The sequence below is a fragment of the Pseudophryne corroboree genome, chromosome 1, assembly GCF_028390025.1.
Source record: "Pseudophryne corroboree isolate aPseCor3 chromosome 1, aPseCor3.hap2, whole genome shotgun sequence".
Lineage (NCBI taxonomy): Eukaryota > Metazoa > Chordata > Amphibia > Anura > Myobatrachidae > Pseudophryne > Pseudophryne corroboree.
The window spans coordinates 752,092,272-752,108,372 of NC_086444.1; the positions used below are offsets into that span (position 1 = coordinate 752,092,272).

At 48.2% G+C, this 16,101-nt stretch overlaps 1 protein-coding gene across 4 annotated transcripts in view; it reads left to right on the forward strand.

Annotated features, from left to right (window-relative positions):
* USO1 (USO1 vesicle transport factor) overlaps positions 1–16,101 on the forward strand; it is a 285,018-nt gene that overhangs the window by 35,568 nt on the left and 233,349 nt on the right. For all 4 annotated transcript variants that reach the window (XM_063916925.1, XM_063916933.1, XM_063916940.1 and 1 more), the window contains exon 3: positions 5,598–5,662. In XM_063916925.1, coding sequence (XP_063772995.1) covers positions 5,598–5,662 — 65 coding nt within the window. The remainder of the gene's footprint in view (positions 1–5,597; positions 5,663–16,101) is intronic.

Here is a 16,101-nt window from a genome sequence, read left to right on the forward strand (position 1 = left end):
ATTCAATATCCTTCCTTATTATGTACGCTCGTCCGGGCACAGTATCCTAACTGAGGCTTGGAGGAGGGTCATAGGGGGAGGAGCCAGTGCACACCACCTGATCCTTAAGCTTTTATTTTGTGCCCTGTCTCCTGCGGAGCCGCTATTCCCCATGGTCCTTACGGAGTCCCAGCATCCACTACGGACTACGAGAAATAGATTTATCGGTAAGTAAAATCTTATTTTTTTGGATCCCCCCCTTCCTTTCCATTTGCAAATGCTGCGACTCCACGAATCAGGTAGTGGGAAACTGAGAAGACCAGAGAGGTTGTTGGTTTAGGACAGTGAGTGGGATTTAAAATAAAACATTGGAAAGTAAAGATAAAGGCTTCTATAGACTCTAGCTTACTGTATCATATTTCATATATATCAAGGACTATTGTTAATTGACCATTGATTAGAAAGAAATACGTGGTTCTTTTGTATCTTACAGTATCCCTATTGGTAGCTCTAGACTACACTATATATATACAGCATATAAACTTCAAAAATAAGACTGGCAAGAGGGGGACATAGGTGCCTACGCACTGTCCTAACCCCTGCCAGTATAAAGATTTAGTTGAAAAAAGCGGGACTGAAGCGCGCCATTGAGGGGGCAGGGCTTAGTCCTCTCAGCTTACACAGCTCAGCGCCATTTTCTATGCAGACACGCTGGTCCTTCCTCACACTATATAAAAGCGCTGCAGGTCTGGGGCATTCCTTAGTGTTTCAGAACCGGTGATTAGGCGCTGGGTTGTGGGCTGGCAAACTTCCTCTGTGTCTCTCTGACAGACTTTACTGTGGGTCTGTCCCCTATATGCCCGGTGTGTCGGTGGGTGTTTGGTACACGTGTGCCGGCATGTCTGAGGCTGAGTGCTCTTCCCACAAACGGCTGTGGGAGTGACCCTGTCGGCACAGCCGGCTCCTGATGGTACTTGGTACATGTGTGTCGACACGTCGGTGGCTGAATGTTTTTCCCAAGAGAAAACGATATTAGGGACACAGACGTGTGTGAGTGGCCATGTAGGCACCACCAATATCTGACTGGGTAAAAAATTTGCATACCAGAAAAAAATAAAATAAATATATATATATATATATATATATATATATATATATATATATATATATATATATATATATATATATATATATATATATATATATATATAATAACTCTGTGTCCCAAGCACAGTCGTACAAATATCTATGGAGGATGTCATGTTCATAGCTATATTTCCCTCAGACCCCTCGGGGTTGCAAAAATGTTATTTTGCCCAGTTACTACTCCTTGATATCGACATGGATACTGTTTCCTATGTCGACCATAATGCTTCCTGATTAGATCCACCAAAAAAAAAAAAAAAAAGACCATTCAGTACATGAGTAATTCCCCTTTAAGACGTCACTGAGGACTCTGGCTGTTCCAGACAGAAGTCTCTATATATGGATATGTGTGTGTGTGTATGTATGTATGTATGTATGTATGTGTGTGTATATATATATATATATATATATATATATATATATATATATATATATATATATATATATATATATATAAATTGTGTATGTATAGATAAATTTATAATGAAAGCTGAGGTATCGTTCCTCCTTTTAATGTACTGAGAGCTCTGTGTGAGAAAGTCTGTGTCAGCCCTGACAAGATGGTTTCAATTCCTCAAGAGGATTCTGATTGTTTGTTCTTTTCCCGCCGCGGACAGAATAAAATGGGAGTCACCCCCTGTTCTGCACGGGGCCCTGTCACAAATCCAGCGGATCGTATGTAGGAAGCTACGTTATATTCTAGTTATGTGTCCACAACTACGTTAGTTAGACCTGCCATTACATGTGCATGGGGGAGTAGTAGTATTCAAATATGGTCGGGTACCTTGTCATCCGATGTAGATACCCTGGGGAGAGATGGGATATTCCTTACGTTGGGTCATATCAAGGACACTGCAGCATACTTTCGTGCGACTGCAAGGGATATAGGACTCTTGGGTTCACGGGCCAATTCCATGGCGGTCTCAGCTAGGAGGGTGTTGTGGATTCACCAATGCAATGTTGATGCTGACTCCGAGAAGAAGTGGAGTCTCTTCCCTATGAAGGTGAAGCCTGGTTTGGCAACGGCCTAGTTAATTTGATCTCGACAGCTGCCGCTGGTAAGTCCGCCTTCTTGCCTTATGTTCCCTCACAACGGATGACGACACATCATTGTCGGATGCAGTAATTTCGGCCCAATAGATACAGATTACCCTTTCTTTGCAGGTAGAGGAAGGAGAAAAGGGAAGAGGTCTGCAGCCTCTTCAAGATCACAGGAGAAGAAATCATCCTCTGTTTTCTGCCACATCCACCGCATGACGCTGGGACTCTCTTGCGGGAGCCCACACAGGTGAGGCCACGTCTAAAACTCTTCAGTCAGTCCTGGAACGGACCTGGACCCGGGGGTTTTTACGAATAGTGTCCCAAGGGTACATACTGGAGGTTCCAGACGTTTTCCCTCACCAATTTTTTTCAAATTACCGATTCTCCTCCGGACGGGGAGGTAGTATGCGACGCAATACAAAGGTTGTATTAGGATCAGGTCATGGGCCTGGTTTCCCCTGTCACTATAGGGAGAAGGCTTTTAGTCAAGCCTCTTTGTGGTCCCGAAGCCAGATGGCTCGGTCAGACCAATCCTAAATCTGAAATCCCTCAATTTCTACTTAAAGAAATTCAAATCCAAGATGGAATCTCTCAGGGTAGTGATCTCCAATCTGGAAAAAGGATACAGGAGGTCAACTTACATTTTCCTCCTCATTAAATTTACCTGAGGTTTGCTGTTCAGGATGGTCATTACCAATTTCACCAGGGTGATGGCGGTAATGATGGTTCTCCTTCTCTAGTACGGAGTCACATTTATCCCGTACTGGGACGGTCTCTTGATAACGGCGAGATCAAGAAACCAGTTGGTGCAAAACGTTGCACTCTCCCTGACAGTTCTTCAACAACAGGGTTGATTGGCTCCTAAACTTGCCAGAATCACTGATGGTCCCATCGACGCGGTTGTCGGTTTTGGGAATAATACTAAACACAGAACTACAGAGAGTTTTTCTTCCAGTGGAAAAGGCTCTGGAGATCCAGAGTCTGGTCAAACAAATTCCGAGACCAGCAAGAGTGACAATTCATCAATACATTCGGTTGCTGGAAAAGATGGTTGCGGCCTACGAGGCCACTCAGTTCGGCAGGTTCCAATCAGGGTGTTCCAGTGGGACCTGTTGGACAAGTGGTCCGGTTCCCACTTACACATACACCGGACGATAATCCTGTCTTCCAAGGAAGATGGTCAAGTTAGAAAACTCGTCACCACATAAACGGTCTAGAGTTAAGGGCCATTTACAACGGGTTTCTACAAATGAAAAGCAGAACAGCAATGGCAGAAACCACAAAAATTTTCCGCTGGGCGGAAAAACATACAAGCGCTCTGTCGGCGATGTTTGTTCCAAGAGTGGACAACTGGGAAGCAGGCTTCCTCAGCAGACACGATCTCCATCCAGGAAAGGGGAGACCTCCTCCAAGTAGTCTTCGAAGAGTGACATGTCGGTGGGATTTCCTCAAGTAGGAATGATGGCATCTCGTCTCAACAAGAAGCTTCAGAATTTCAGGTCAAGGGACCCTCAAACAGGAACAGTGAATGCACTGGTGACACCGTTGGTGTTTTCAGTCGGTATATGTATTCTCTACGTATTCTCTACGTTTTCTCTCGTTCCAAAAGTTCTGGGGTCATAAAAAGGAAATTCGAGCGAGCCTTATGGTCCCAGACTGGCCAAGGAGAGCTTGGTATCCAGTTCTCAGGAATTACTCATAGGAGATCCCTGTTTTTTTCCTTTGCGCGAGGACCTTTTGCGGCAGGGGCCGTGCGTGTATTAGGACTTACCGCGGCTACGTTTGACGACATGGCGGTTGACCGCCAAATCCTAGTCCGTAAGAGTATTCCCACGGTATTAGTTTCTCCACTCTTATTCTGGCTAGAAAAAGGGGTAACGTCTAAATATTACTACCGTATTTGGAGAAAATAAGTTTCTTGGTGTAAATCCAAGAAGACTCCTACTGCAGAGTTTTCAGCTAGGACGTTTTCTCCATTTTCAACAAGCAGGTGTGGATGCGGGCCTAAACTTGGGCTCAATTAAAATCTGCCTTATCGGGTTTCTTTCAGAATAAATTGGACTCCCTTCCAGAAGTTCAGACTGTTGTGAAGGGTGTGTTGCACATCCAACCTCCATTTGTGCCCCAGTGGCACCATGGGATCTTAATGGGGTCTTGCAGTTCCTTCAATCACATTGGTTTGAACCTTTAAGTAAGGAGGAGTGAAGTCCTCACTTAGAAAGTGATCGTCAGGTTGGCCATGGCATAGGCAGAGTTTTGACAATTTATGTCGCCAAGACGGCTCCGTTTAGGAACACGGACTCTGTTTGTCCTGTTTGCTCCCAACAAGATTGGGTGTCCTGCTTCCAAGCAGATCGTTGCGCGCTGGATCTATGGTACGATTCAGCATGCTCTTCTCACGGCAGGATTGCCGTTACCGAAATAGGTGAAGGCCCATTCTACTAGAAAGGTGGGCTTGTCCGTGGCGGTTGACCGTTGAGTCTCGGCATTGCAACTTTTGCCGAGCAGCTATTTAGCAAACAATTTGGCTAAGTTTTACAGTTTTAATACCTTGACCGAGGTTGACCTCACGTTAGGTCATTCGGTACTGCAGAGTCATCCGCACTCTCCCGCCAATTCTAGAGCTTTGGTATAACCCCATGGTTCTTGATGTGACCCCAGCATCCTCTAGGACGTATGAGAAAATAGGATTTTAATACCTACCGGTAAATCCTTTTCTCTTAGTCCGTAGAGGATGCTGGGCGCCCGTCCCAGTGCGTACTCTATCTGCAGTGATTATTTATGGTTACGCACATGTTGTGTTACGTTTCTTGTCAGCCTGCAGTTGTTCATGCCGTTGGCTTGTATTCTGTGGAATGCCACGTTCTGCGGCATGCTTGAGGTGTGAGCTGGTAAGATGCTCACCGTGGTTTAACAATAAATCCTTTCCTCGACATGTCCGTCTCCCTGGGCACAGTTCCTATAACTGGAGTCTGGAGGAGGGGCATAGAGGGAGGAGCCAGTTCACACCCATTCAAAGTCTTAAAGTGCCCATGTCTCCTGCGGATCCTGTCTATACCCCATGGTTCTTGATGTGACCCCAGCATCCTCTACGGACTAAGAGAAAAGGACTTACCGGTAGGTATTAAAATCCTATTATCTTTAAAGGCATTCTTCAAAAACAAAAATGATACTTGCTCTGTGCATAGCACATATGATTCAAAGCCTGTGCTTGTGTTCCCACCGAATGGTCCATGGAAATTAAATGTGCAACTAAGCATATCATTTTATTCTGAAATGTGCTGAAGCCAGCAGGAATACTTACAAATTGCAATAGCTGTTTAATCTAAGGAAAAGAGCAATAAAACAAGGGGTGTGTTTATGCTTCATGACTATTAGTGATAATGAGACCCTTTTATATGTGTGAGTAAGCTTATTTGTTTTCTTTGCAGAAATATCGTCTTGAGGTGGGCACTCAGGCCATGGACCATCTTATGAATGTCTTACAGACTGACCGGTAAGAAAAACATTTTCTTTTCTGCTGCGGGGTACACTGGGCACCACAAGGAATGGACAATGGGGTGTAGAGTAGGATCTTGATCCGAGGCACCAACAGGCTCAAAGCTTTGACTGTTCCCAGAATGCATAGCGCCGCCTCCTATATCACCCCGCCTCCCTGCTCAGGGTCTCAGTTTTGTAGTTGGTGCTGCAGTAGCAGGCACTTAACAGAGGGGCTGCTCCAGGCAGCCCTAAGAAGAGCTTTTTTTCTGAGGAAAAAAGTGAAGACTTCAAGGGCAGCAGCAGTGTTACATGTCAGTGGACATTCACGGCTGCAGCTCCGGCTCTCCCCAGCGGCGCTGTACACTCCCGAGCCCTGGTTGCCGGGTAACTACAGCTGGAGGCTTCGGTTTTCTTCTTGTCAGGCACACACGACGGAGGCTCTCCGGGATCGCGTGGCCGCGCTTCAGGAGGTGGTAAGTGGGTCCCGCTTGCGATCCGGAGCGGTCATTGGGAGGCGGGCCGCGCGCGCTGGTGGTGGACACTGTGGCAGTACAGGCGATGCCACTAGATCACCAGGGCATGGGACAGGTCAGGTTTTCTCTATATTTTATTAGAGCCCGCAGTACCCGGTGGTTTTGCCAGCAGGGGGATAGAGCTTGGACCTGAAGCCCCTCCCCCAGGGCGCCATTTTCTGCAAATGTTCCCGCCCTGGAGCTGCATATCTGTCTCTCCCTCACTCCCTGGCAGTGTCTGCGGCGCCATTATCCCTCAGCTCACTGTTCCTGGGAATGCTTGGGCAAATCCTCCTATGTAAAGCCGCCTGGTTGTCAGTGCCGTGACTTTACAAGACACTTAAGTATTCTACCTGCCTTTTTTAGTCAGTGTTAGTTAAGAAAGAGTGCACTTAGTCAGGGTTTCCTAGTACAATTACCCTGTGATATACTGTACATCCAGTTCTTACTGTGTACTGTTATATCTATTGTTATATAGCTGTGTAAGCTTGTCCAGTACAGTATTATTGTTGGTAATAACCTCTGCATTGTACAAACTGTGACTTTCTGTGTGTGCATTTGATAGCTGAGTGGTGTCCATTTCGTGTCTTTCACTCAACCTGCTATCCCTATATTCTATAACCTGAAGGGAACTTGGTGCGTCAGGTTTTATCCAATATAGGATTTTCACAAAGATATACTGTTTTACGTATTTTTCTCTGTGATTTAGTCACCATATCTCTCCTGTATCTCTGCTTGTGCTGACTACACTGCGCAGGGGTTTGGGCTAGAGGTATCGTGCTGCTGACAAATTGTAATGTGTTACCTGATACTGCAAGTTATATCATGTCTGCTCCTGAGGGTAACTGTTCTGGGGCTGAACACACTGCCGGTGTTGCTGAAGCCGCAGATACCTATGAGGAGAATAATAGGATTTTAGTACCTACCGGTAAATCCTTTTCTCTAACGTCCTAAGTGGATGCTGGGGACTCCGTAAGGCCCATGGGGGGGATAGCGGCTCCGCAGGAGACTGGGCACATCTAAAGAAAGCTTTAGGACTATCTGGTGTGCACTGGCTCCTCCCCCTATGACCCTCCTCCAAGCCTCAGTTAGATCTCTGTGCCCGAACGAGAAGGGTGCACACTAGGGGCTCTCCTGAGCTTCTTAGTGAAAGTTTTAGATTAGGTTTTTTATTTTCAGTGAGACCTGCTGGCAACAGGCTCACTGCATCGAGGGACTAAGGGGAGAAGAAGCGAACTCACCTGCGTGCAGAGTGGATTGGGCTTCTTAGGCTACTGGACATTAGCTCCAGAGGGACGATCACAGGCCCAGCTTGGATGGGTCCCAGAGCCGCGCCGCCGCCCCCCTTACAGAGCCAGAAGGCAGAAGAGGTCCGGAAAATCGGCGGCAGAAGACGTCCTGTCTTCAACAAGGTAGCGCACAGCACTGCAGCTGTGCGCCATTGCTCTCAGCACACTTCACACTTCGGTCACTGAGGGTGCAGGGCGCTGGGGGGGGGGCGCCCTGAGACGCAATAAAAACACCTTGGATGGCAAAAAATGCATCACATATAGCTCCTGGGCTATATGGATGCATTTAACCCCTGCCAGAATACATAGAAAAACGGGTGATAGGCTCCGCCCCCTTATCGGCGGCCTTATCTCCTCAGCACACTGGCGCCATTTTCCCTCACAGCTCCGTTGGAGGGAAGCTCCCTGGCTCTCCCCTGCAGTCACTACACTACAGAAAGGGTTAAAAAAGAGAGGGGGGCACTAATTAGGCGCAGTATTAACTATACAGCAGCTATAAGGGGAAAAACACTTATATAAGGTTATCCCTGTATATATATATAGCGCTCTGGTGTGTGCTGGCAAACTCTCCCTCTGTCTCCCCAAAGGGCTAGTGGGGTCCTGTCCTCTATCAGAGCATTCCCTGTGTGTGTGCTGTATGTCGGTACTTTTGTGTCGACATGTATGAGGAGAAAAATGATGTGGAGACGGAGCAGATTGCCTGTAATAGTTATGTCACCCCCTAGGGGGTCGACACCTGAGTGGATGAACTGTTGGAAGGAATTACGTGACAGTGTCAGCTCTGTATAAAAGACAGTGGTTGACATGAGACAGCCGGCTACTCAGCTTGTGCCTGTCCAGACGTCTCATAGGCCGTCAGGGGCTCTAAAGCGCCCGTTACCTCAGATGGCAGATATAGACGCCGACACGGATACTGACTCCAGTGTCGACGGTGAAGAGACGAATGTGACTTCCAGTAGGGCCACACGTTACATGATTGAGGCAATGAAAAATGTTTTACACATTTCTGATAATACGAGTACCACCAAAAAAGGGGTATTATGTTCGGTGAGGAAAAACTACCTGTAGTTTTCCTGAATCTGAGAAATTAAATGAGGTGTGTGATGATGCGTGGGTTTCCCCCGATAACAACTGATAATTTCTAAAATGTTATTGGCATTATATCCTTTCCCGCCAGAGGTTAGGGTGCGTTGGGAAACACCCCCTAGGGTGGATAAAGCGCTCACACGCTTGTAAGGGCTCTACCTTCGCCTGAGATGGCCGCCCTTAAGGATCTTGCTGATAGAAAGCAGGAGGGTATCCTAAAAGGTATTTACACACATACTGGTGTTATACTGCGACCAGCAATCGCCTCAGCCTGGATGTGCAGTGCTGGGTTGGCGTGGTCGGATTCCCTGACTGAAAATATTGATACCCTAGATAGGGACAGTATATTTTTGCCTATAGAGCATTTAAAAGATGCATTTCTATATATGCGTGATGCACAGCGGAATATTTGCCGACTGGCATCAAGTCTAAGCGCGTTGTCCATTTCTACCAGTAGAGGGTTATGGACACGTCAGTGGTCAGGTGATGCGTATTCCAAACGGCATTTGGAAGTATTGCTTTATTAAGGGGAGCAGTTATTTGGGGTCGGTCTTTCAGACCTGGTGGCCACGGCAACAGCTGGGAATTCCACGTTTGTACCCCAGGTCGCCTCTCAACATGAGAAGACGCCGTATTATCAGGCGCAGTCTTTTCGTGGACAAGGTTCCTCATTTCTGCCCCGTGACAGAGGGAGAGGAAAAAGGCTGCAGAAATCAGCCAGTTCCCAGGAACAGAAACCCTCTCCCGCCTCTGCCAAGCCCTCAGTATACGCTGGGGCTTTACAAGCAGAATCAGGCACGGTGGGGGGCCCATCTCAATGAATTTCAGCGCGCAGTGGGCTCACTCGCAAGTAGACCCCTGGATCTTTCAGGTGATATCTCAGGGGTACAAATTAGAATTCGAGACGTCTCCCCCTCGCCGTTTCCTAAAGTCGGCTTTACCGATGTCTCCTTCTGACAGGGAGACAGTTTTGGAAGCCATTCACAAGCTGTATTCCCAGCAGGTGATAATCAAGATACCCCTCCTGCAACAGGAACGGGGTATTATTCCACACTGTTGTGGTACCGAAGCCGGACGGCTCGGTGAGACCGATTCTAAATCTAAAATCTTTGAACACTTACATACAGAGGTTCAAATTCAAGATTGAGTCACTCAGAGCAGTGATTGCGAACCTGGAAGAAGGGGACTACATGATGTCTCGGGACATCAAGGATGCTTACCTTTATGTCAAAATTTACCCTTCTCACCAAGGGTACCTCAGGTTTATGGTACAGAACTGTCACTATCAGTTCAGACGCTGCCGTATGGATGGTCCACGGCACCCCGGGTCTTTACCAAGGTAATGGCCGAAATGATGATATTCCTTCGAAGGAAGTGAATTTTAGTTATCCCTTACTTGGACAATTCCCTGATAAGGGTAAGATCCAGGGAATAGTTGTAGGTCGGTGTAGCACTATCTCAGGTAGTGTTGCGGCAGCACGATTGCATTCTCAATATTCCAAAATCGCACCTGGTTCCGACAACGTGTCTTCTGTTCCTAGGGATGATCCTGGACACAGTCCAGAAAAAGGTGTTTCTCCCGGAGGAGAAAGCCAGGGAGTTATCCGAGCTAGTCAGGAACCTCCTAAAACCGAGCCAAGTCTCAGTGCATCAATGCACAAGGGTTCTGGGTAAAATGGTGGCTTCCTACGAAGCAATCCCATTCGACAGATTCCACGCACCAGTGGGACCTGCTGGACAAATGGTCCGGGTCGCATCTTCAGATGCATCAGCGGATAACCCTGTCACCAAGGACAAGGGTGTCCCTCCTGTGGTGGTTGCAGAGTGCTCATCTTCTAGAGGGCCGCAGATTAGGCATTCAGGACTGGGTCCTGGTGACCACGGATGCCAGCCTGCGAGGCTGGGGAGCAGTCACACAGGGAAGGAATATCCAGGGCTTATGGTCAAGCCTGGAGACATCACTTCACATAAATATCCTGAAGCTAAGGGCCATTTACAATGCTCTAAGCTTAGCAAGACCTCTGCTTCAAGGTCAGCCGGTGTTGATCCAGTCGGACAACATCACGGCAGTCACCCACGTAAACAGACAGGGTGGCACAAGAAGCAGGAGGGCAATGGCAGAAGCTGCAAGGATTCTTCGCTGGGCGGAAAATCATGTGATAGTACTGTCAGCAGTATTCATTCCGGGAGTGGACAACTGGGAAGCAGACTTCCTCAGCACGACCTCCACCTGGGAGAGTGGGGACTTCACCCAGAAGTCTTCCACATGATTAAAAACTCGACAGGTATTGCGCCAGGTCCAGGGACCCTCAGGCAATAAGCTGTAGACGCTCTGGTAACACCGTGGGTGTACCAGTCAGGGTATGTGTTCCCTCCTCTGCCTCTCATACCCAAGGTACTGAGATTGATAAGATGGAGAGGAGTAAGCTCTATATTCGTGGTTCCGGATTGGCCAAGAAGAACTTGGTAACCGAAACTTCAAGAGATGCTCACGGAAGATCCGTGGCCTCTACCTCTAAGAAGGGACCTGCTCCAGCAAGGACCCTGTCTGTTCCAAGACTTACCGCGGCTGCGTTTGACGGCATGGCGGTTGAACGCCGGATCCTGAAGGAAAAAAGGCATTCCGGATGAAGTCATCCCTATCCTGATCAAAACCAGGAAGGATGTAACCGCAAAAACATTATCACCGCAATTGGCGAAAATATGTTGCGTGGTGCGAGGCCAGTAAGGCCCGACGGAGGAAATTCAACTGGGTCGATTCCTACATTTCCTGCAAACAGGAGTGTCTATGGGCCTGAAATTGGGGTCCATTAAGGTTCAAATTTCGTCCCTGTCAATTTTCTTCCAAAAAAAAAAAAAAAAAAAGAACTAGCTTCAGTCCCTGAAGTTCAGACGTTTGTAAAAGGGGTACTGCATATACAGCCTCCTTTTGTGCCTCCAGTGGCACTTTGGGATCTCAATGTAGTTTTGGGTTCCAAAAGTCACATTGGTTTGAACCACTTAAATCTGTGGAGTTAAAATATCTCACATGAAAAGTGGTCATATTGTTGGCCCTGGCCTGGGCCAGGCGCGTGTCAGAATTGGCGGCTTTATCCTGAAAAAGCCCTTATCTGATTTTCCATTCGGACAGGGCGGAATTGAGGACTCGTCCTCAGTTTCTCCCCAAGGTGGTTTCAGCGTTTCACCTGAACCAACCTATTGGTGGTGCCTGCGGCTACTAGGGACTTGGAGGCCTCCAAGTTGCTGGACGTTGTCAGTGCCCTGAAAATATATGTTTCCAGGACGGCTGGAGTCAGGAAATCTGACTCGCTGTTTATCCTGTATGCACCCAACAAGCTGGGTGCTCCTGCTTCTAAGCAGATTATTGCTCGTTGGATTTGTAGTACAATTCAGCTTGCACATTCTGTGGCAGGCCTGCCACAGCCTAAAATCTGTAAATGCCCACTCCACAAGGAAGGTGGGCTCTTCTTGGGCGGCTGCCCGAGGGGTCTCGGCTTTACAACTTTGCCGAGCAGCTACTTGGTCAGGAGCAAATACGTTTGTAAAATTCTACAAAATTGATATCCTGGCTGAGGAGGACCTGGAGTTCTCTCATTTGGTGCTGCAGAGTCATCCGCACTCTCCCGCCCGTTTGGGAGCTTTGGTATAATCCCCATGGTCCTTACGGAGTCCCCAGCATCCACTTAGGACGTTAGAGAAAATAAGAATTTACTTACCGATAATTCTATTTCTCATAGTCCGTAGTGGATGCTGGGCGCCCATCCCAAGTGCGGATTGTCTGCAATACTTGTACATAGTTATTGTTACAAAAATCGGGTTATTATTGTTGTGAGCCATCTTTCAGAGGCTCCTCTGTTATCATGCTGTTAACTGGGTTCAGATCACAGGTTATACGGTGTGATTGGTGTGGCTGGTATGAGTCTTACCCGGGATTCAAAATCCTTCCTTATTGTGTACGCTCGTCCGGGCACAGTATCCTAACTGAGGCTTGGAGGAGGGTCATAGGGGGAGGAGCCAGTGCACACCAGATAGTCCTAAAGCTTTCTTTAGATGTGCCCAGTCTCCTGCGGAGCCGCTATCCCCCCCATGGTCCTTACGGAGTCCCCAGCATCCACTACGGACTATGAGAAATAGAATTATCGGTAAGTAAATTCTTATTTTCTCTGACGTCCTAGTGGATGCTGGGAACTCCGTAAGGGCCATGGGGAATAGACTGGCTCCGCAGGAGACTGGGCACTCTAAAGAAAAGATTAGGTACTATCTGGTGTGCACTGGCTCCTCCCTCTATGCCCCTCCTCCAGACCTCAGTTAGAATCTGTGCCCGGCCAGAGCTGGGTGCTCCTAGTGGGCTCTCCTGAGCTTACTAGTAAAGAAAGTATTTATTAGGTTTTTTATTTTCAGTGAGCTTCTGCTGGCAACAGACTCACTGCTACGTGGGACTAAGGGGAGAGAAGCAAACCTACCTGCTTGCAGCTAGCTTGTGCTTCTTAGGCTACTGGACACCATTAGCTCCAGAGGGTTCGAACACAGGCACCTGTCCTCGATCGTCCGTTCCCGGAGCCGCGCCGCCGTCCCCCTCGCAGAGCCAGAAGAACAGAAGCTTGAAGACAACGAAATCGGCGACAGAAGACTCCTGTCTTCATTTAAGGTAGCGCACAGCACTGCAGCTGTGCGCCATTGCTCCCAGCACACTTACACACTCCGGTCACTGTAGGGTGCAGGGTGCTGGGGGTGGGGGGGGGGCGCCCTGGGCTGCAATTGAAGTACCTTTTGGCAATAAAAATACATATATACAGTCTGGCACTGTATATATGTAAAAACCCCCGCCATTTTTTCACAGAAAGCGGGACAGAAGCCCGCCGCTGAGGGGGCGGGGCCTTCTTCCTCAGCACACCAGCGCCATTTTCTATTCACAGCTCCGCTGGAAAGAAGCTCCCCAGGCTCTCCCCTGCAGTATCCAGATACACAAAGGGTGAAAAGAGGGGGGGCACATAAATTTAGGTGCAAATTTGTATATACAGCAGCTACTGGGTAAACACTGAGTTGTAGTGTAATCCCTGGGTTATATAGCGCTGGGGTGTGTGCTGGCATACTCTCTCTCTGTCTCTCCAAAGGGCCTTGTGGGGGAACTGTCTTCAAATAGAGCATCCCCTGTGTGTGTGGTGTGTCGGTACGCGTGTGTCAACATGTCTGAGGTAAAAGGCTCCCCTAAGGAGGAGATAGAGAAAATATGTGTGTGAGAGGGTGTCTCCGTCGACAACGCCGACACCTGTTTGGATATGTGTAAGTGCTGAGGTGAATTTATTGCACAAAAGATTAGAGAACAGACAGGAAATCTACCCATGTCTGTCCCTATGTCGCAGAGACCTTCAGAGTTTCGCAATGATCACTATCCAAAATAATACACACTGATATCGACACGGAGTTTGACTCCAGTGTCGACTACGATAATGCAAAGTTACAGCCAAAATGGCTGAAAGGTATTCAATATATGATTATTGTAATAAAAGATGATTTGCATGTCCCTGACACAAGGGTACACATGTTTAAGGGGAAGAAAGCTGAGGTAAATTTCCCTCCTCTCATAAGGAAAAAGGGCGGGAATCTCCAGACAAGAAACTGCAGCTTCCCACAAGGAATTCTCAGGCAGTATCCTTTCCCCACTAGGGCCAGGATGTGATGGGAATCTTCCCCTAGGGTGTCACGTTTGCCCAGACGGTAGCACTAGCTGTTCTCAGGGATCCTGCAGATAGCGTGCACATTTTAGTACACTACTCAGACCGGCGATTGTGTCGGCATGGGTTTATAGCGCCGTGGCAACGTGGACAGGTACCTTATCAGCAGAGATTGAGACCCTAGTATGCATATAGAGATATATATGTATATATAGAGATATATATATATATATATATATATATATATATATATATATATATATATATATATATATATATTTCTCTGACGTCCTAGTGGATGCTGGGGACTCCGTAAGGACCATGGGGAATAGACGGGCTCCGCAGGAGACTGGGCACTCTATAAGAAAGATTTGGTACTATCTGGTGTGCACTGGCTCCTCCCTCTATGCCCCTCCTCCAGACCTCAGTTAGATTTCTGTGCCCGGCCGAGCTGGATGCACACTAGGGGCTCTCCTGAGCTCCTAGAAAGAAAGTATATGTTAGGTTTTTTATTTTACAGTGAGACCTGCTGGCAACAGGCTCACTGCAACGAGGGACTAAGGGGAGAAGAAGCGAACCTACCTGCTTGCAGCTAGCTTGGGCTTCTTAGGCTACTGGACACCATTAGCTCCAGAGGGATCGACCGCAGGACCCGTCCTTGGTGTTCGTTCCCGGAGCCGCGCCGCCGTCCCCCTTACAGAGCCAGAAGCATGAAGATGGTCTGGAAAATCGGCGGCAGAAGACTTCAGTCTTCACAAAGGTAGCGCACAGCACTGCAGCTGTGCGCCATTGCTCCTCATACACACTTCACACTCCGGTCACTGAGGGTGCAGGGCGCTGGTGGGGGGGGCGCCCTGAGCAGCAATAAAAACACCTTGGCTGGCAAAATAACCACAATATATAGCCCCAGAGGCTATATATGTGGTAATTACCCCTGCCAGAATCCATAAAAAAGCGGGAGAAAAGTCAGCCAAAAAAGGGGCGGAGCCATCTCCCTCAGCACACTGGCGCCATTTCTCTCTCACAGTTCCGCTGGAAGGAAGCTCCCTGACTCTCCCCTGCAGTCTACACTACAGAAAGGGTAAAAAAGAGAGGGGGGGCACTAAATTTAGGCGCAGTATAACTTATAGCAGCTGTAAGGGGACATAATTCAGTTAGTCCCTGCATTATATTGCGCTCTGGTGTGTGCTGGCATACTCTCTCTCTGTCTCCCCAAAGGGCTTTTGTGGGGTCCTGTCTCCTTTAAGAGCATTCCCTGTGTGTGTGCGGTGTGTCAATACGGCATGTTTGATGAGGAGGCTTATGTGGAGGCGGAGCAGATGCCTATAAATGTGATGTCACCCCCTGCGGGGCAGACACCGGAGTGGATGGACTTATGGAAGGAATTACGTGCAAGTGTCGACTCCTTACATAAAAAAATTGATGACATGCCAAATGCGGGATAGCGGGCTTCTCAGCTCGTGCCTGCCCAGACAATTCAAAGGCCATCAGGGGCTCTGAAACGCCCACTAATGCAGATTCTAAAAGGCACATGGAAGTTTTGCCTTATAAGGGTGAGGAGTTATTCGGGGATGGTCTCTCAGACCTTGTTTCCACAGCAACAGCTGGGAAGTCAGCATTTTTGCCCCATGTCCCCTCACAGCCTAAGAAAGCGCCGTATTATCAGGTACAGTCCTTTCGACCCCAGAAAAACAGGCGGGGAAAAGGCGGGTCCTTTCTGTCTAGAGGCAGAGGAAGGGGAAAAAAGCTGCAACACACAGCAGGTTCCCAGGAACAAAAGTCCTCCCCCGCTTCTTCCAAATCCGCCGCATGACGGTGGGGCTCCACAGGCGGAGCCAGGTACGGTGGGGGGCCGCCTCAAAAATTTCAGCGATCAGTGGGTTCGCTCACGGG